The 23,342-nt window shown below is 35.4% G+C and overlaps 1 protein-coding gene across 2 annotated transcripts; it reads right to left on the minus strand.

Annotated features, from left to right (window-relative positions):
- Positions 1 to 389: 389 nt before the first annotated feature.
- Positions 390 to 17,437, minus strand: LOC124361224. 2 transcript variants are annotated; one of them, XM_046815269.1, is made up of 2 exons: positions 17,284 to 17,437; positions 390 to 1,617 (listed from the first exon to the last, which is right to left on the minus strand). In XM_046815269.1, the coding sequence occupies exon 2, from the start codon at positions 1,611 to 1,613 to the stop codon at positions 777 to 779; it is 837 nt and encodes a 278-aa protein (XP_046671225.1). In that variant the 5' UTR covers positions 1,614 to 1,617; positions 17,284 to 17,437; the 3' UTR covers positions 390 to 776. The 2 variants fall into 2 exon arrangements, with proteins under 2 accessions (XP_046671225.1, XP_046671230.1); XM_046815274.1 differs by lacking the exon at positions 17,284 to 17,437 and adding an exon at positions 12,136 to 12,280.
- Positions 17,438 to 23,342: the final 5,905 nt, after the last annotated feature.

The following is a 23,342-nucleotide window of genomic DNA, read 5'->3' on the forward strand; positions in this document are numbered from 1 at the left end:
AACTGACGCAATTTGTTAGAAGTTAGCTTAATCAAATGTAAAGTAATCTGTTTGAAATTAAAACACTTGTATATGTATTAAATAATAATAATTTTATGATATGAAGATTCATCACATTAAATACCTTTTCAACCAAGAAATTCACGTAATACAATAAATTTATTAAGAAAATCATTAATATACAGACAATTAATGTGCACTATGGCATCTTCAACAGTAACTTATTCATGAAATCCATAAATTTTATTTGTTCAAATATTGTATGGTTGATTTGGCCTTTTGCACAATCTTTAAATTATTAAATGATACATAACTAGATAGAGGTTTAGAAACAATCCACTTGTTGATATTTTAGTTTAGAATGATCATATGATAAATAAAACCCATAATTTTAGAATTTAGTTTTTATTCTATTCTTTTTCCATAATTATTATCATAAGTAAATACAAATGTTTTCCTTAAAAAGTTAGCTGGTCGTGTGTCATTTATGAAAGAAAAATATATACACAGTCAAATTTTACATCTTTGTTTCAAAAGTTACCTATTATTACTAAGCTATCATCCACATTCTAAAATATTTAAATATTTACTTACAGATTTTTTTGCAAAATTGCTTTGTACATAAATGTTTTTACATTTTATTAAATACAACATCAACTACATCAAAACAATTTCTGAATTTACAAAACAGGTAATCCCAAACCATCACAATATCCGGGATTAAAATCACACATAGTCCTTATAAAATGACATCTGGTATGGTACAACTAAACAGATTAGAAGGTAACCTGTTTTTTCTCTGAGGTTGCCTTCACAGTTATTCTCTTGCTGACTTTGACAGTAGATGCAGCTTGTGTGCTGGACTCTGACGTCTCGTCCATCAGAGCTTTAAGGTCAGATATCCTCTTCTGTCGAGCCGCTCCCTTGGCCGCCAACTCTTCTAATTCTGCATCAATATCTTGCATTCTAGCCCGGGACTTCCTCGCTCGTGCCACAGCGGACATCTCATCTGCGGCCTCCTCCGCCTCTTTCAGAGCCCTACCTCCCGGGCTCACAGCAGACCATTTAGTCATTACTTTGGAATCCTCTTCATCGTCAAGATATTTCTTAACAGATCTTTTCTGTTTCTGGAATACATCGTCCTCAATTGCTCTCTGCGTCTTACTGTTGAGCCCTACACTGTCGAGAAGCTGATCCGCTATGTTGATTTTCTTTTTCGTTGCAAAACTGTCGAACTCTTCTTCCATCTCGGCATTTCGAGCCGCCCTGGCCGCCTTGATCCGTTTCATGGTCGCCTCGAACTCGGCATCGATGGCCGCGTCGTCATCGTCGGCTACGAGAGGCTTGCGGGGCTTTACTGCATCGATCCCATTAGACTCGAACTCTGCCAAAAGTTTGCTCGCACGGTTGGTAGGCGTGCCTTCGCGGTCTCCCAGCAGTTTGGAAAAGCGGCTGGTGGGTGTGCTCTCCCGGTCTGCCAGTGGCGTCACAGCTTCTACAGGCCTCCCTGAGTACTTCCGGTCCAGGCTATCCATCACGGGTTTGTAGTAGCTTTCGCCGATGTGGAAGTTGCAGTCGTAGACTTTAGTCCGAGGTCGCCGTCTGGTCGCCATGTTCCTAAAATCATAACACTTATGTTAACACAATTGATACATCTGAAGAAAAATTAAAATAATCTAAAGTATTTGACTATAGATTCGTTGCTCTCAACACAATGCCAGTTGTACTAACAATAATAGTTTACAAGAATATACAGTTAGAGTCAAATAATCAAATAACCAGCTAATAATAAGCTATCGCTACAGCGAAGACTACATAGATATCGTTGGTTGTGTTTGTTGGTATCGTTGATAGTGTGTAGACAAAACATGTCTCACGAAGTTATTTAACATTAAAAAGAGAAACAGACTTTTCTCGAAACGGCTAAATAAAGGGAAATTGGTAAGTTGTAACTATTCACAGAAATTGTGTTAAATAATTAACAATATTGTTAATAAGCTTACGTTACTCCAACTCATAATAAAATTAATTGTGGCTGTAAATGTCCTCGAATTTACTTTCAAGTGCTGTAGTTTGGTTAAATACATAGATAGCTCATCGCAATTTATAGATAATCGTATAAAATCTTGTAGTTTCTTATTTATATTTTATTTATTTGCTTCAAGTATGTTTGAATATACATGTAAATACATGAAGTAAACGTGTGAATGGTCAGTTATTGTACAAATAAGTATATGTATATAATATCTCGTATACACAATTACCATAAGCTTTAAGAAATCTACGAACTAAGTAGCACAAACAGGCTAATTATATGGATAATTAGTATGTTAGTGGGATTTGAAAATTCGGCCACAGAGTATAACGCCTTACTCATAAGCAAGGCGCTATGAGCACCTTATAAGGTGGTGACTGGAAGAGAGTTTTAAAAGATTTCACACTGCTGCATTCACGCTTCAGTTGGATTGGAAGGATACTGAAAAGTTTACTGGATGTGCCTTGGATAATTATTGGATACAGGTAACCAATATGGCTAAACGAGTAACTTGTACAATTAATTTGGAAACATGCTAACATTATCTTTTAGAAAAAAATTTACAAAAATGTATGAAAGTGTTAAAACTTTGTTTGTATGAACATTTGTTTTCGTGAATCTCTGGGTTTCAGGTTGAATATTGTCCTTACAATCCTTTAATGAATCAAAAAAGTGATTCCCCAAAACATCACCCCATATCTCAAGTCCAAATATGCATAGTCGTAATAGAGTATTATAACAATATCATAGTTGGCTTACTCTCCAATAACTTTGACAGAAAAACAAGTGGAGCTTTACACAATGACTGATAAAATTCACGTATTAAAGGTACCTATATTCTAAAAAACAAGTCCAGCCATCTATGACATCCCTCCGTTTCAAATTTTGACCGACTACGCTCAAATCAATTCAATGACAATTTTGATGACATTCTCGAGATATCTTCTTATTTCATTTCGACATCATGGCTTTGTAGTGTTAAGAAATGTGTGAGTTGGTTATTATTGTTATTTAATAAGAGCTCATTTATAGTTAACCAAATTCGACATTATTAGTTAGTTTTAGAGTAGTGTTGGGGTTCTTAATATCTTTATTCCAGAAATCTAGTGTAGTATCATCGGCAAAGAGTATTGTTTTCACAACAGAGAAAGCACGGGGGAGGTCGTTAACAAACAATAAAAAAGAATAGGCCCTAAGACTGATCCCTGAAGTCTTCTAGTTACTATCGTATCTCATTCAGATATGTACGATTGACGTATGCAACCCCTCTGCTTCCTTTTACATAAGTACGATGACAACCATTTTCATGCACTGCCTCGCACTCCATAGAACTGAAATTTTTCTTACAGAAGTTAGTGATTGACATAGTCAAAAGATTCCGAAAATTCACAAAACACTGACGATACGTATTGTTTTCCGTCCAATAATCGAAGATCAGTTTTTGTAAAAGAAATAACAGCAGATGTCGTAGAATACTTTTCACAAAACCCCAAACTGTTTATCATTAAGGGTGTTATTTTTGTTGAGATAACTTAAAAGTCTTTGAAGAAATATGTTTCCTTAGTAGTTTCGTAAAACTTATGACTTTTGTATTTAGTCCAATATCTAAATTAATCCAAAACAAACTGCACCCAACTAAAATGTCACAACATGTAAACACTGAGGTGCTCAGCAGTCAAATATTCAAACTAAATTTGAAATCGAACTTTGCCGGCAAAACAATAAACCCAATCACTGCGAATGTTGAGTTTAGCTCCAGTTCACCTTTTTCTTACGTGCATCATTTGAAATCTGATGCTGTCACAGACTTTACTCCTAAAATCTGGAGTCCTGTTTGTCTGAAGGGTTCAAAAAATAGACGGCGACGAGGAAAGAAGAAGCTCTAAACAAAATCCTTGCATCGTTTCGACACCCGAGAAAACCAGTCCTTACAATTCCCTTACAATTCAATGCAATCAAGGTTGAAGAGATATTCTCACCGTCTCATCAGGTGCACAATTGAGTGCTCTTCGATGTTAACTGAACCGATCCCAAAGCACGGTGGAGACGAACATGACTCTAGGTTTCAGGAGTTAAGTCTGCGACAGCATCAGCTTTCAGATGTTGCTCGTAACAGGAAGGCGAAGTGGAGCTAAACTCAACAGTCATATTAAATTAACCCTTTCCACAATTGCTTCGTGATGTGTAGAAACCAATCACGTTATCACAGACAATTGTGATGGCTTTGATTTAGATCTAGAGCGTTACTTGTTTAACAAAGATTGTTGTCTCTGTATGTGTTCTTCTTCTAAAATTACTGAATACGATAGTTTTCTTCTTGATTCAGTTGTCTTGTATAGTATAGCTTCACACCATGAAGCAGAGCTTTACAAAAAATATGAACATGTCAATTTGTAAACTTGTATTTTAGGTGACTATAATAGTTTTCCTCTGGATCTAGATCCCCTCGTATTATGAATATCGTATATATTATAGTTTTCACAATTATGCATTTTATTGGAAAGGGAAGAGATGTTTTATTAAATAACCAACTATAGTACTTAGAACACTAAAATATAACTGTTTACGTGTTAATCATATATTTACTTAAAATTATAATTTTGCTGAATCCTGTACCCAAAATAAGTGGGAAGAATAGTTTAGTATTTAGCATTATTCTTATAGGATAGAAATTACAGTGACTGTCTGTAAAGTGAGCTCCTACATAAGCGGGATCGAACAAATTTTGAGCTCGACCATTGTTAGCTCTCTTTGAGAAGTAAACACCTCCAAGCGTTAAACAATTCCACATTAAGGTCCGGTGCAAGATTGGAAATGTCAGAGGGTGACGTGTGTTGGCACTGGCGACGTTGACGTGCGTCACGTGTACGAGTGGCACCGGCTCGGCTCACAACTTTCATGTCAAATGTTAAACAGTCACCCGAGACGTCTTATCATTGTCAAGGATAACGCAACTTTTGCTGTTATTTTTACATATCTGGACGAATATTGCGCATCGGAAGTTTTACTTCTACATCATGTTCAAACTCCGAGCTGAGCACAGCGATGGCTGCCATATTTACAACCAGTTCGAACGAGAGTTCTATGCCCAATCAATAAAATTATAACCATATAAACAAACCAAACGCAATAGTACTGCTCTTGGTTTTTATTTTCTAAATGGTTGCACATTATGTAATACAATTTACGAGAAGATATTTGGTTACGTAATAAACTATTTAATGCTTGCAATATACTTTACTTATGTGCACAAAATGGCAAGCGGACGATAGTAACTAGGTATCATGATAAATATCGGTAACGATAGTTTCATCTGCAGAAGAGAATTTCACAATTAAACATACAGACATAGAATGCCTTTAAAAAATTGCAAATCCAAAATGGAACATACTTTGATTTAGTTCTCAGATACTACGAGTATAAACTGCCAGACTAGAACAATAAATCGAGACGGTGTTCCTTCCTAAGAATTTGAACTTCAAACCTACAGAGAAATTAAAAAGTTTTGTTTGTTGCATTGTGTAGCAATTAACACACAACACATTTATTCTTAAAGCCATTATGGTAAAGTTAATTTAAAATAGAACATCTGAAGATGGAAATCCTGGAGTGTAATGTGTTTGTCCCCTTGTATAAGAATTACTAAATTGAAAAACTGACATACCCAACTGCGAATATAGACGAAGGATTAGGACAAGGCTAGAGTCTTGTCACTCGCTCAGACTGACTATTTCTTAAAAAGAGTACGGCAGTGTTGTGTTGATCGAACCACAAGGATTCTAATCTAGAATGGACAGACCGCTGAAATTGGTTTCTTGTACAAAATTAATTCTTCTTGGCATTCAAATGTGGTCTGAACACCTTAGCAAGACTCCATATCAACGTAGTGCATCACGGTCATTAGGTTACACAGAAGGATTGATTTCAGTTTCAGTACAATTAGCTTCAAACAATTTTCTCCAAGAGGCTGGATTAAATAAGAGCACACATCCAATCCCTTTGTACATTCACTGTCTGATATATAGAATGAATTATAGTATGAGTGTTGGCAACTATTTAATTCATGGGGAGAGAGAAACGATTTCCTGATCCTCTCCAGTTATCGTTACAAAACATGAATACAGAAGTCTTACTGGAGCAACTTTACTGTTTACAGTGCAATCCAGGTCCAGGTCTATGACAACCATCGATGGGACAATAGTGCGAAATCTGTTGACTGGTCCTAATTTCACCCTTCACTGTGGCGTCTACGTTTCGATTAGCTTCAGAGGTCAATTTATTTTACTTGCTGGAGTGAATCGGAGAAGCTCAGTCGTAATTGGCCTAAGATGTCATCTAGTTTTGAGCCGTACGTACGTATTTGATTAGAAGATGATGTTATTGGCCTCGACATTGTGTTTCTGATACAAAGCCAGCATCAGCCTAGTTAACCCGAGACTTGGCTACTTCCTCTTTGCAGTGCGTAAACCTCTCGACACAGAACATCGACAATCTACTCGTACCATCGGAGTTAATGGCATCCTCACCTCTTTTTTGGTCCTTGCACACACCGTGGCCACCAACTATAGGCTGAACGATGCCATATCTAGCTACGGCGTTCTTCTTCGGTTTCAAACCAACCATAACCTGAAATCGCAGCCACTGTGTTGTCAGTTAAAAAGTGAACTAACTTAACAAAATCACTAGAATTCCGAAGGAAGCAAATTCTACCCATTTTGTGGAGAGAGTGACATTCGGATTTCCTATACTAAAAATTGTGCGCCTGACTGAAAATTGCTCTAGCTCACCAATTTTTTTCGTAGGTAGTTGAAAATAGCTCAACCTTCACGAATAAGGGCATTCCAAACCCGAGTTATACGCTTCTCGACCACACGGAGCGGTATATTGATGCAACGATTGAGTTTTTTGGTGATAAGAGCATATGAAGCATCAAACCAAGGGAAAGTTCCACCCTCGTTCTTAGATTTTCCACCATATTGATTGAGACAATCGCTATTTACTATATGACATTGGTCAGTCGTCAGTGGTTGGTTATTGCGTGAGGACCTGTTTCGACCTGTATTCTTAGGTTAATGATAATTAGTATCTGCTTTATTAACAGCAAGTATTAGAGGTAAGATTGTATTTTACACACAGCATATTTGTTGTGATTTGTAATTTAGACGTGTTAGTTTAGTTATCCAAATGAGGAAGAGATCAGAGTACAGTTTTCGAAACGTAGTTTTGCAGGGTTTTTGTATCAAGGAATCCAAAAGTCTGAAAAAATCCTGAAGAAAATGGAAACGAGAGAGAGAGAGAGAGAGAGAGGAGAGAGAGAGAGAGAGAGAGAGAGAGAGAGAGAGAGGGAGAGAGAGAGAGAGAGAGAGAGAGGGAGAGAATTTTGTCACACGTCACGCATCCTAACAGGAAAGGTGTCATTGCGCGCATCCTTTGATAGCCGTAGCTGTCGTCGTATAATCTTACACGTAGAGTGACAGGCGCTGTCAACTCTCACAATGTTACTTAGCCAAGAACAAAACTGTAATAAATACGTTGAATAAACATATGTCACTAATTTTTTTAAGTGCAGATATGTTCAAAAAACTTCCACTAATTTAATTTCTCGTAATAAATAACGCGCTAATGATGCCAATTAATAATATTTAAAACTTATTTTCAAATAATGCTTTAATTGTCAAAAATAAAGAACTTAATTCACCAAGGCTTTTAATTTCAAGTAAGAGCTCTTGAATAATAAACGGTTTTTAAATAGCTAACTTAACTATAACAATCTACTTCTTTGGACAGGGTGACTACTTAAGAACTCTAAATCAAATCTTATTATTAATCTAAGTTCTTCATCAATAGGACTAAAATATTCCATTGGATGTTTCCCAGGCCGTGATGTACAAGAAGTGACTTATTTGGTAGTCAAATCTGCAATTATTACTTTTCCTTCATACGTCAAAATAGAAATATTTTGTACCGTCCTTCTGGTAAGATATCGAACATATCCTCCCAGTATTGGAAATATATTAATAGAATAATATTGCATTGTCGATTGCTATTGAAATTTTATCGTGGGGTGTTGTATATACAACTAAAACAGACTGATTCATGATTTATATATTTTTTAATCTAAATATGATTGCAAGAATAAAAAAATTTATCAAAGTCAAATTTTCAGCAACGATAATACAATTGCGCTTATAAAACTTATATTATCTGAAAATGAATCGATACAATGAAAAGACCCCGACAAAACATATCAAACGTCTTCAGTAAAAAAGGACGTTTACCTTTATATGAGAACGTCATTGCAGGTTTCACACTATACTCTGTGGTTTACAAATCTCGTTGCCAATCCTTTTGAGCTATTTTGTGAAAAGTTTGCTCCCCTTGGACCTTTTAATCTCAAAATCAATATTCTTTCTTAGACCTAGAGGACCTGAAGTAGTTTATAGGGCCTTTCTATCAAGAGTGGCACAGGTGGACAGAAAAACAACGAGAAGATTATAAGAAGAGTCTTTCGGGTCCAACGATATCAGTAGGCTCAAACATCCAAGTGTTTAGCATTTCAACTTCAAGGTGGCTTTATAGTAATAACGTATTAATGAGAACATTTTGTCTTAAACTCAGATTATGTTTGATCAAAAACAGTGTAGAAGAAGTATTACCAGTTTACAATATATAAATGATTTAAAACATGTTTTACGTTTACAAACAAAGGTACAGTGAACTGTTTACGTCGCGAGTATGGCCTCAATAGTAATAATGGCTGTTCTCTTCGCACTTCGTACTACAGATTTGTGCTAAGTAAAAATAATAATTTCGTTATTGGTCCATCACAAATGAAACTGAGTTGGGTTAATTTGGATTTATAATTTAACTCAGAGGACTGTGAAACTCCTTGCCAAGTACCTACTACCAGTCATTCCAACATGACCACTAGCATACCGTAGTTAATTATCAGCGTTTAAAAAGCCGACATAACGTAATAACAAGGAGAACTGCCAGTGAAAAGAGCTTACAGCATTCTAATCTTTCAACGGCTAGCATTGGGCGATGGTTTACAATTGAGCAAAACACAGCAAGACACAGTAACAATTCCAGATCAGCTATCTGCAGCAAGCACCAGGCAGTGGCAAACGAAACACTAATAGAATAATCATAACTTAACGCACAAATACCACAGGTCTTTTTACATTGAAGTACACAGCTGGAAATATTTCCCCTCTTTCACAATGTTTTAGAATAAAGTATTAGTTTAGTGAAATTAACAGTTCCTTTTAGGTTTAGTTTCATAAACAAAACTCTGACTTGCTATGACAATCATCGTTACAATCTTCCATCACTCCCCGATACGATACAACTCTGTAGTAGACAGTCCTGAGGATGTGGGATATTTGTGTGAGGAAACGCAACTTTAGTAGGCATGACGTGGGTCACAAGTTCCATTTTCCGCCACATGCCGAACTTATAGGTCAGTGAGAGTGTTTTTTGTACTGTTGGCAGGCCCGCGCCATTGTTCGCTGTTCCCAGCGTGAACATGGACCAGTGACACGATTCTCGCAGTCATTATTGGATCCGAGCTCGAATGACCTTGGAACTAAGCACTTAATAGTTTTACTCGGGAGTAAAAACAGATCAGCTCTAGCAGTAGAATATATGCAGTAAAAAACTTGAATGTTTCTAAAAACAGATACTCTACGTTCTTGACAGAAGCTAAAAAGTTAAATACTCTCATATAAAGACCTTATTATACAGATAGTGTTAAATTATGTGAAATAATCACTAACTCTAATTATAAAGAAAATAGTATATGAATTATTTTAATATGAGCCAATTATACCAAATGGATCTCAAAATTTAGAATATGGGTTTTTGGCCACACAAGTCGATTGATATGATCGTTTGCCCTTAGTAAAGCTGTTATTGTTTAGTAAAACTAATTAGAACATAGGTAATCACGATGGGAACAAGTAAAACGTAGAATGGACAAATTAATCAACAACATGGTCAACTGTATTAATGTTGTTGTAATAAATATTTAGCGTATTTGTGTTAAATCAGATGTTCTCCCGTGGTCTATATTGTGTCGACGAAGACTGAAGGCTCGTCTGCCGACGTCGCACTTGCGTGGTACCGAGAGGTTCCACCGACAATCCTCCCACACAAATAGAGTTTGCGGGTTGTGAAACAAAATCAGTCAGATCGTGTCGGGAATACGATCATTGGATGTCTGAGAATAGACGAGCCAAGCACGGAAATAGATTAAAGTAAGCTGCGAGCTCAAGGTGTGCGATGTTAGACTGCCGGCCAACCTGCCTAGCGGTGCCACACCACACCACAGCAAGGCATCATTGCGAGGAGCGAAACACATTTCGCGATTTGCCGTCCACACAAAACAATAAGTTTTGCTTTCAACTTCTCTCGAGAATATGAAAACGGCATTATAGTCAAATGAATATAATTTAATAGTGTGCTGATTTCTTATAGAAAACATACATCCAATGTGACTGGTAATAAATATTGTAAAAAATGGTTCCTCTTCAACAAATCAGTAACATTCAATTACTCTGCAGAGCTGCTTCCCGCGGGTATCTTCCCAAGTACACGAGAAGAGTGCTTTCGTGAATTTATATATGAATAAATCCAGCTTATAATGTTTACAAGTAGTTTCCAATATGTAGCTTCTTAGAGACAACGAACTGTCCGAGGAATAGCCTGCAATACTCTTTAGGACAAGCGAAGCTTCCCACGTTTATTATAAATCGAGTAAATGTCTATTACCTATGACAAATTTATTTAATAACATATTCTCTTACATATGTATTATGTATAGCAGTTTTCCTTTACGATAGTACCGCTTACTCCGCTCGCTAATTATCAGCTTACCGGGAACTCCGGTCCTGACCTTACGTTAGATAGCTGCTGTATACAATACTCGGGCTCAAGCAATGCCTACATGTCAGGTTTTCATCTTAACCCACTCGAATAGGTACTCATGGTTCCTAAAACACCTCTTAACGTGATTCTCTTGAATCATGAAAGTGAAAAATTTTAATTGACAAATTATTTACACTATGAGACTATGCACCACATTCCATGCCAAACAATACCCATCAAGCTCTATCCAGTACATCCTACCCTAGTGTATTAACCATATACATTGATGTATGTGCACCTCTATGTATGTGTGTAGTTATGCCCCAAAACAATTACTAACACTGGACTTTAATTACATTACCTAGTGTACGGTTTTGAATAGAAATTATAATTTATCGAACACACTTTATAAACTATCTAAAAAGAATTTCAGCAAAATATTATTATTAACAGTACGCATTGTCATCACAAGAAAACCCGTCGGTTTGAATTTGAAATATATAAATGTTATACGAACTAAATGCTAACAGTTGCCAACTGAATGATATTTAACTACATTTTTTAACTGCAAGCATAGTTTTTTTAGAAGAAATGTTTTTATATTACGAATACCTTTCACTTATTACAAGTAAAAATCCTAATAAAATCGACAGTTAAAATATATTAGTCATTATGTATAATATGATTACAACTATAATTTATACAGCATTTTAATATTGTGTATTTTTTATAATTGACACTTAACAACACGTTGGTTAACTCTATAATTTTTCAAATATTATCACTGGAGACGCAATAAACAGTATCTCCCGCTATAACAGTAGTATTCCTTACATAAACAGGACAAATCCTTCATTTAAATTGGTCCTTTAAATCAGGTATTACTATACCTGACTATACAGATAAAAAATAACCTTCAAAAAAAGAAGGAGGTTTGATTTGTTATTAATTAAATGATAAAGCGTACAATATATACTTAGAATTATAAATTGCCGACATTATTAGCTATGTCTATCATCAACCTATTCATTGTGTTAGATATTAGGTTGTAGATACTGGAAATATAATTAATCAGTACTTATGCAAATCGTTTAATCACTATTATGTTGTACTTAAGGAGATTTTAACACCTACTTCAGAACATTATTGTTAAACATCTTAAATGTAAAACAATTAACCGCTTGGTCTAGGTGATTTTTTTTACACAGATAAAAAATAATATAAAAGCTTACCTTGACCCGAAGTGTAAGAGATGGGCAACAGTATAATACTGTCATTAGTATAAGCGTCTGGCTGGCACGCGGAGGGTGAATCATTGCACCCACAACAGTATTATTCATTGGCAACAATCGCTTCATTAATTTGTAATTGTTTATTTTTAGTCTTCCCATTCCGACGATGATTATTTTGTCCACATATTTTACTAGTGGTAACTTACTTATTATTAGATTTCAACAGTTATTCCTTGCCCACGTTTTACAAACTGTACGAGTACGTACAAGAGTAGTTGGATATGGTGATATTTAATATTAGTTTATAAGTATTTTATGGATTACTGAACAATGCCACATATGCGATTCAAACATGGTTCAGTATTCATAATTAGTTTAAATAAACCTATATAACAGAGTGTCGAAAAATCTGGCAGAACGTAATGAAAGTCTTAACAACCAAGCCGATGAAGTAACTACACCACGTGTGTTAATATCACATGGTGTACTAAGTAGGCTAACAGATTTGTCCATTCTGCGATGTTTCCTGTAAAGTAACTACACCACGTGTGTTAATATCACATGGTGTACTAAGTAGGCTAACAGATTTGTCCATTCTGCGATGTTTCCTGTAAAGTAACTACACCACGTGTGTTAATATCACATTGTTCTACTAAGTAGGCTAACAGATTTGTCCATTCTGCGATGTTTCCTGTACAGTAACTACACCACGTGTGTTAATATCACATTGTTCTACTAAGTAGGCTAACAGATTTGTCCATTCTGCGATGTTTCCTGTAAAGTAACTACACCACGTGTGTTAATATCACATGGTGTACTAAGTAGGCTAACAGATTTGTCCATTCTGCGATGTTTCCTGTAAAGTAACTACACCACGTGTGTTAATATCACATGGTTCTACTAAGTAGGCTAACAGATTTGTCCATTCTGCGATGTTTCCTGTAAAGTAACTACACCACGTGTGTTAATATCACATGGTTCTACTAAGTAGGCTAACAGATTTGTCCATTCTGCGATGTTTCCTGTACAGTAACTACACCACGTGTGTTAATATCACATGGTTCTACTAAGTAGGCTAACAGATTTGTCCATTCTGCGATGTTTCCTGTAAAGTAACTACACCACGTGTGTTAATATCACATGGTTCTACTAAGTAGGCTAACAGATTTGTCCATTCTGCGATGTTTCCTGTACAGTAACTACACCACGTGTGTTAATATCACATTGTTCTACTAAGTAGGCTAACAGATTTGTCCATTCTGCGATGTTTCCTGTACAGTAACTACACCACGTGTGTTAATATCACATTGTTCTACTAAGTAGGCTAACAGATTTGTCCATTCTGCGATGTTTCCTGTAAAGTAACTACGCCACGTGTGTTAATATCACATTGTTCTACTAAGTAGGCTAACAGATTTGTACATTCTGCGATGTTTCCTGTAAAGTAACTACACCACGTGTGTTAATATCATATGGTTCTACTAAGTAGGCTAACAGATTTGTACATTCTGCGATGTTTCCTGTAAAGTAACTACACCACGTGTGTTAATATCATATGGTTCTACTAAGTAGGCTAACAGATTTGTCCATTCTGCGATGTTTCCCGTTGCTACACGGTTACCTATGAGACCAATGTAACCGCTTATCGTGCGAGCGGGCAAACATACATCAACATGATTGAAAGAAAGCCCTGTCGGATACTTGATAAAATTAGTACATTATTTTCCATTGCTATGAATAGCGAATACATAGAATATATAAAACCAAGGACTCCCCAATCTTGGAACAACGATAGTTGTGTGTCTCTGTAGAATTCGATAATTGCAGTGATATAACGTAGACTAAACGTTCTCCAATACCTAGCGCGTACAATAGAACAAAAATCAGTATCCTGCACGTACAGTAATATTGAATGAATCTTGACGTATTATTGCCAACCTCACTTTGGAAGGCAAGATAAGAAAATAAAATAAATGTAACCATTAAAAATAAAATTAAAAATAACACAATTCTACGTAACATTTACTTTTTCTAAGTGGCTGGTTAAGAAATAAACCTCCTTCGTTTAGAGGTGTTAAGAATGTGAATAATGTCTTGATAAGAGAAGTGAGAATATGGGAATTATCAGCAACGCATTATCCTTGTTGAGAATTGTTGGAATTACACAAGGGTCTCCGTTTTGCAGAACCAATGTGTCGGTGTAAAATACAGTAACTGGAATACGTTTTCATCTGTCTCCACATTGAAACATTTTTCCTCATTACTGCGATTTGCGTATACAATTTGGGCTTTGCACTCTTAATCTAATAGTGAGTTAATATCAAAATCTTGACTATTTACATTTTGAATTCAGGGATATTCCGTACGTTATGTCTACGTACGTACTATCTGTCAGTTCTATCTGTGTTTTATGACTGATCATTCTCGAAGTTATTGCCTCCCAAAAAACAATGCATATGACTTTGGGAAACACAAAGAATTATTTTATATAAATTATATTTCTAAATCCAGTGTCTATACAATTTTCGTATATGTCGTGCATGTAATAAACGGCCACTCTCAGATCTCATAATGAACGATATCCAGTCCAGTGAACGATAAGACTCGTTAGGCTTTGAGTCTGTAGGCTATGCAACACGATGGACACTACTGAAGTTGCCCAAAACTGATTGGACTGATTTTCAGTGAGTGAAGTGTCTTTGTTAAGTGCTTAGAAAGGTGTGAAAACTCTAGCTATTAGAGTGATTCCTTCTCAGTCGCAGGAGGATCTATACTAACGAGGCTAATACGGCTCACAATAACGCCATTATCGTGCACGATTAGTTGACAAGGCATTGGTGCGACTTAATAGATATTTCCATTATTGACCTCTGTGTTACTAACAATCACGAACGAAATCCAATGCCTGCTAACAGTGTAGGTCTCAGACAACCTTGAGGGACATCAACGTGTGTTCCTGAGTCGTTTTAAACACCGCGATAACCATTGAGCTATTTAAATTGACTGAGAAGTTCCAGGAGAACGTATACTGAAGAGACTAATGACAACACTATTTCTTGTGCACAATTGCTTGATATGGAATCGTTTGTCTCAAAGAGAGGAGTTTTAAAGGATTTGTCATTATTGACCAGTGTGCTAGTGACACTCCCATGTATGTATACCTGTATATCGAGCATTTGAGATTTGATTCAATAAGTTCCAGGAAGTAGATCCAGTTGTACTAGTCTCAAATAACTTACATTTTTAATGTACAATAATAAACCGAATTCACATGTTATTTTAAGCGTAACGGGTGTAGACAAGGCCTTGGCTCTTGCAATTATTTGTAAGATTTATGACGGTCCAAAAATAACATTGTGTGATAATCAGGTTGTCGTTGAATTGTTTGTTTATAATTTCATTTCCTTCATAAAGAATCTTACAATTGCCGATGTAGTCATAATGACCTCATTGTAATGTAGCATCTTGGAATGAAGACTCTTCTACTGAAGTACTAATACAGAATACACATTTCAACATTGCCAAAAACTTAAATTGGAAATATTCCGGAGGAAAGGGAGTTAGAAGAAGAGGGAAAGGTTGATAAGACAGAGTGCTAGTACCTTTCACTTATGGTCCTATCTTTTCTTGACCTCACACATGAAGCAAATTACGAGGAGAAGACTTGTAGTTATGGTAGCCATCCATCCTGCTATCTAAGACCATATAACGGTCTCGAGTAACCGTAATCATGATACAGATAACAGCAATGTGGTACCCTCTTGGCGAAACTCATCATGTACTCTGCGACACGAGGTGATTAGATCCAAGTGATCGTGTACGACGACAATATTATATTACCAGTTTCAACATCATTCTCACTCATAGCACGGCTTTCGTGTTACTCAGCGTTAAGGTAAAACGGAGGATGAAGACATGTTGAACTTTTTTAATGGCTACAGTGCTTTGGAACTCGTGTTTTCCTGACAGTCTGTACTCAGGAACAGAGACATCACACCATAATATGATAACAAAATTATGATTGCTTTTCTTTGTCATTTATGAAAATCTATAGTATAAATATTTATGGAACAATATTATTTTTAATGTGTGATAGTTTAAATACATTTCCACAAAAAGTACGGCAATCTCTTAATTCTTTGGTTACTAATTCTTTAGATAGAGACTCTAAAATTAACACTTTACACTGTTATTAGTTGGGGTTTTTCAACTAGTGTCGAGCGAAAATATTGCAAAATGTTTGATTTTACTCAGTTACTACATATTAATTGTTCTATAGTGATACTTTATACTCAATGTAAGAAAACTGTTTTAAAATTAATATGTTGGTGGTCTATTTTTACCAATAAAACTTACGGTGATCGCAATTGCAGTTAGTAACAATTCAGTAATTATACTTATATTATTGTGTGAAAGATGTATCACACTGATTATAACAACAATAATTTGCAATTACTTCAGGAAAGATGCACAATCTAAATACAAACTAATTTGAAAGACACGATCGTTAAACGCTATTTCATAGATGTTTATGGATTGATGTGATCTAACACCAAGCAAGTAATGACACAATAGAGAAGAAACAAAAGTTATCAACCTTCCATAGAGCGTTTAAAACAAAAGTATTTCGAATAAGATTGATTATATGTATTGTGTAGTTCGTCTGATACTAAACTGTAAATCTATATAAATATATAGTTACAAGATTATGCTGTGTTATCGTATTAAAACATGAAAGTCTGTCTATATAGCCTTCATTGTATATATTTTAATGTACAGTTTACATATTGAAACAAGCTTAGTCAAACAAAAGTAAGTGCGTAACCCTTTTAAAGTTCAGGTTTACTTCTACACAAGTCAAAACATTTCTAACTAAAAATCGTCAGTTTTTTTGTGAACCCTGGCTATTGTTGACAATGAATCACTCCAATGCTCTTCTTTATACAAATCTATTTCGCATTGCACGCCAAGAAAATGTTACACCACGCACGGGTCATGCAGGCCCTGAACCGAGTCGGATATTAGGTAATGGCATCCCTCCGCGCAAAAATAGACATCACTGTCAAACCTCGCGCGCCTGTCCCAACTGGGCACTAATTTTGGCAACCTTTAGGGTAATGTACTCCGATCGGAAGCCAAAGGACATACCTGGTTTGATGTAAGTGACGGTAGTCTGCGCGGTGACGGTACTGTACTCCGGACAACGCTGCGAGAGATGCAGCTAGACTGCCACTTCGAGCCAGTCCCCACCCCGACCACCGACTCTAGTATTTTTAAACCTATAAAAACCTGGCCTAAATAAATTAACTCCCCGTTAAATGATCCGAAAGCGGGTCATAAAGCTATGACTCGGCAGTTTCGTTGTTGTACTAATCTGAATACAAAGTGACGCGGAGTTGTGGCGGCAGGAAATGTGGCAAAACAACGTAAACACCGGAGACAACTCGCCACCCGGTACAACGCTTCAGTAATCGGCCCACATTTACCATCGTTCTGTTCTCTGGAAGTCTGTGCTACACAACCTTTATCTCATTAGCTGACTGAAATTACACGAATTTCGATTTATGATTAAAAAAATACAAGTATGAAAATATTTATTTTTTGTTTTATTTTTACTCTTTGATATAATTTCATTTCGATCTACGCCGAACTAGCGTGATTTCTTTCTTAAGATAAATTTCTCGGTCGATTTCAGCGAAAACTAAGTTGTGTGCTTAAATAGCGTAAATGGGTCTGGGTTTCTGACTAGCCTTTAAACCCAATTAAATAATTTAAGTTTGAAAGATAGGAATTTATAATTATAAAATCTTGTCATTCTTGTCAGTGTCTAACGATTTTATCTTAAAATCGTTGGAAACTATAATGAAAACTTTGAAGAGCAAAAAACGCTCTTATGTTATGAGATTGCAAAAATTGTGTTATTTTTATTTGCTGATATTAATCTCCCTACAACATGCACCTTTAATTATATCCAATGAACAAATCAACAATTGAAATGGTTGAAAGAATATCCGAACATTGAAAATTTTGTCGTAAATTCATATGTACTATGAACATGCCTTGAAGAAATTTTAATAACATGCCTTTGCCACTTAGTACTTTTGCTATATTTAATAACGACGAGAATATTCAATATTTAAATATTTATTGCGGAGATAAAAATACATTTGTATAAGAAACGTAAAGTATCTAACAATATGGCCATACATTCCACATCGAACACTCGTTCAGACATACGTTTTGACACTCGCAATTTTACCCTCCTAAACTCGGGAGTAAGTCTTCTGATGGTGTGGTCTCCTATTATATGTCATAAACTCATTCACGTTATAAAACGCGTTTGACACAAAACAGCGTTTCAAACAAGTGTTGGCGCTCTATGCGTAGGCGAATATTTTATTTAATTTGGCAAACTGTTGATGAGATAAACTCCTGCATGTAAACGAAGCTGTCATGAGCTTCCCTTTCCCTCACCATTCCTCTGTCTCTTGTTTCGTAGGAGTGAATATCTCGTCCAATGATGGAACGCTCTCAAAAATTGGTTGCTTGCAAATGCGCCACACAGCACTAGTCCGTAGATGAAATTGGGATAAATCAAGTCATAATTAGCCATCATTACACCTAATTGGGGCAGTATTCGTCTAAAGACCTCAAAACATAAATGCCTTAGGCTAATTTGATAAAAGCAATCGATGTGAACATTCCGTGTTAAACCTCGATCAAGGTAAATTCCAAAGAATTTCGTGGAGCAGATTTCTAGTATGGCATTATCCAACATGATATTAGGGCCATATTCGCAGTCTGTAGAGCGCAAAAAATGTATGACATTAGATATTGAAGAATTTGCTTTTAGATTTAGACTGTGAAAGTTTTGGCCACAAATGTTGATTGCAACAAAGGCTTTTTATGTTCTAAAACTTTTTTTTTTTTTTTAGTTTTTAAAAACAGAGTCGTATCAGCATATTGCACGATTCTTCCGTGCGGTATTGGTCATTATATGTCATTAATATAGAGCAGGAAGAGAATAAGACAGAATGGATTCTTGTGGAGTTCCATAATTAATTTTAATTTAATTAAAAACATCGACAAACAACAAGATTTCAGCTTAGTTTCTTGTGCAACTAGGATATATAGGCATTTTATACTGTTACCATCACGGTTTCACTGTTAAAAAGTCACTTTTATTTTATTGTAATAAGTTTGATATACTACAAAACTAGCATTATTCTATCCTCAGTATTGGTGGTATATCTGAGAAGTTAAAAGGGGTTAAGTATTGTAGTAGATGTGACATATAAATTTTACCACCATCGACAAATGGACTAAGAGAGTGCAATGCGGACTAATGTGAGGCACATAAATTGCACATATATTTCTGCGCTACATAGATTACACAGCTACTTATTTTAATGGCATAGTGGCATTATTCCATGTAGGTATTGACCGTTTGAAGTAACTTAGTCACAAACTGTAGAGGCCGTAGAACATTTAAAGGAAACAGCATGCTCGTTAACAACGAGAAGAGTAAATATGTTTCAAAGGTCTATACAAGTTTAAAAATCCCAACAGGTTTTCTTAGAAAAATACCGTACTAATTTAAGTGATGATACTTCTCTTTAAAAAGTTCTCTGTTTAACGGTTTAACTGAATTAATTGCCTACCAATTACAGGCACGCAGATGACAACATCTTAGTTGATTCATATGGGAATGGTATATAAATGCTTTAAAAACTCGGTATAAAAGTCTTTTACAGAGGGTAAACTAACTCAAGAGTACCGTTACAATTTCATAGGTTTACTGCAAACTCCCCTTAAGGTAAAAACAATGGCCGGGCAGTATCGTTGATGGTCACATATAAATGTTGATGATGGAATATTTTGGATTTTGCAAACACCGTACCCTTAGCAAAAATATCATTTATCTTAGGAAGGTTCAAAACTTTAATGGGAACGAGCACAAACTTGCACACTCCCTTGTATTTCACATACCTGTATAATGAACACAACAGCAGAATATAATTTTTAATAGAATCACAAAACGTTTTTAAAGTAATGTCTTCAGGCTGATCACTTGAAGTGGTCATCTTGGTATTTTAATTTGTGTAAGTTTAGGCAGTTTGACATTCGATGAACTTCTTTTTAATGTTTCTGAAACTTCCTCGTCCCAACTCAATTTGCTACTCAAACACTTTTGTAACAATAGTTTGGGAAATAAACTTATAGAATATCCAAAACTAATGGGTTATGTCGAGTTGAAAGTATAACTCTTCTTGTTACTGGTGTTTGAAAATGATTTTTTGGAATGTTGCAGGGTAATGTATCTTCTCTTGGGCCCCACACAAGTTTTGAAACACTAACTGGTTCAATAACTGTATTTGATCCAGAAAACATCCAATATCTCAAATTAAACTTTCCTTTGTTCATCGATTAAATATAATCTTTCTTTAATTTTTTTTAGTTCAGTTGAATCCTTTACAGATGTCATATAGTTGCCCACATAGAATGATTTTTTTCAATTTTTCAACTTTTTGAGGATATTTTGTTGAATTGCTTTCAAGTAGATACAGGGTGACAATTAAGTCTGTAACCTCTTTTTTAATTTTTGAACCACAGTAGAAAGAAATACCAAAGTTCACACGTGCTTACTGGTGATATTGACGCGCACATCTGCCCAATTACCGACCAGATAATCCCTTTGGGGGACGGTCCACAAGGAGTCAGACAAAATTCTTAAATAGCAGCATAGGTCAAGTTTGGTATCAAATTAAGGGTCTTACTTAGCAGAGTACAATGCCGCAAACCGGACTTCAAAAGATGGATTCATTCAGTAGTTATAGCTATTTGAATTTTAAAACAATTGAACAATGTAAATTACTAAGTATTACAAGTAAACAACAATTTTTAAGTACCTGTGATCAAAGTAAGTGTTCAAAATGTTCCCCTCCCATCATCTGACAATGTAGTAATCGAAGCCAGGAATCAATAATTATATATATAATAATCTCGATTAGGTTTATTTACAGAAATTTGGAGAAATGCCTTTTTAATATCATCAGTTACTCCAATACAGCTGCCTCTAAATTTTATCAAAGTTAATGGCATTTCCTAAATTAAATTAGGCCCTTTATCTAAGTAGTCATTTAATGATAAACATCCCTTTCCCTTGCTTGAAGCATCAAAAAATTGCCTAAATTGTGTGGTAGATTGTGCTTTTATTAGTGGATGATGAGGAAAGTAATAACCACCTTCTATGTTTTCTTTACTTTATACTTCCTTTATTATTCAGGAAAATAATGCAGATCTGGACTGTCCACGGTGGACGCGGTCGGGGATTTGGTGTCCTATGTGCTCTACAGTTTTGAGAGAGGATATGACACCAGTGCGGTATTTTGCGACCTTTCTAAGGCCTTTGACTGCGTTGACCGGGATATTCTGCTGAAAAAGCTTGAACACCATGGTATAATTGGCTGTGAAAATTCACTGTTTAACTCTTACTTCAGCAATCGGTTTCAAAAAGTTTATTCAAAAGCCAGTTTCTCAGATTATGCTGAGGTACCCTTTGGTGTACCACAGGGGTCGGTATTGGGTCCACTCTTGTTTCTTGTTATGATAAATGATCTTGACAAAAACATTAACTGTAAAACCATAATGTTTGCAGATGATGTCACTCTTTTGACTTCTAGAACTGATGTAAATGCTCCTAATTTAATTGAGCAGGCTGATGCTTGGTATAGAGCAAATATGTTTTATCTAAATCATGACAAGACCCAGCGTATTTTATTTACTCTAAAGGCAAATGATAGGAAATGTGATTTTACTCAAAGTGTGAAGCTGCTTGGGATTTTTTTGGATCCCAAGTTATCCTGGCATGTGCATATAGAGCATATTAAAAAGATTAAGTAGAGATCTATTTTTGTTAAGACATTTAAGACCGTTGGTTTCTAAAGACCATTTAAAAATGGTATATCACGCTTTATTTCAAAGTATCTTCTCATGTGGTTTGCTTTTGTGGGGGAATTCTTGTAGAGTAAACAGTATTTTGTTAGTAAAAAAGAAAGCTATCAGAATTGTTGCAAAGGCTGATTTCAGATCTCACTGCAGACCACTATTTATCCAAGAAGGTATTCTGACTATCGTTAATATGTTTATTTTTCTCTGCTTGCAGCATGTAAAGAAAAACCTGCCCCACACCACACTAAACAGTAATGTACATAAACATAACACAAGAAACAGTAGCCAAATTGCTAGACATTTCACCAGGCTCTCTAAAGTACTAAATGCTCATGAGGTTGTAAGTATAAAGCTTTTTAACTGTTTGTCTCAGAGTGCTCAGCATGTTAGTTTTATAAGATTTAAGAAAATAATGCATGCCTGGTTGATTGCAAATCCGTTCTATAGGCTGTGCGAGTTTTATGAATCAAATGTTGCAGATGTAGACTTTGTGTAAATATCCTCTTTTTTTAGATGTTTTAATGCTTGTAGAGTTTGACTTATTTTACATAAACATTGTTGTTATTTTATATAAATTATTTGCTTGTATTGTTTTACTTGCTTTACATGCAATGAAATGCACTATTATTTTATGATGTTTATCTTTATTATAGTTGTTTTATGACTGACAAGATCTGATGCATGTTTATGTCCTTGAGATCAATAAAGTTATTCTATTCTATTCCTATATTTGTCCATTCTTTAAATACATTGTATTCTTCAACAATTACTTCTTTATTTATAGCCTATCCGTAGTACTTTGAAGTATTCTTTTGTTACAACTTTATTATTTTTCAAGTTATCTTTATCTTCATTTCATTGTAATTTTATTTAAATATTCCATGATGGAATATTTTAGGTACTTTAAGTACTTACATTGCTTTTGAACGTTAAAAAATTTCAACGACATACGTTCATTTTCTTTTTTTTGTCTTCGCCTCATAACGATCAGAAATTCCTAACGTTTCTAAAGTCCACAAATCTTATATTTCTTGATTTTGTAACCAATTCTGTTTATGGAACACTCATGGAGCTAGAATTATATTCAGTAGAACTATTACAAGATTATTTGCTTCCAAAAAGTTATCCTAACAATGTCTTCATCGCTATCAGTCCACATTTTAGTTTTTCATATCTTTCTTTAATTATTGCTCCCGGTTCGTCAGACCCAATCAGTACGTCTATGTTTGGTTGTCCATTACCTATCTCAGTTATAA

This window comes from Homalodisca vitripennis, chromosome 1 (assembly GCF_021130785.1).
Source record: "Homalodisca vitripennis isolate AUS2020 chromosome 1, UT_GWSS_2.1, whole genome shotgun sequence".
NCBI classification, from domain to species: Eukaryota; Metazoa; Arthropoda; class Insecta; order Hemiptera; family Cicadellidae; genus Homalodisca; species Homalodisca vitripennis.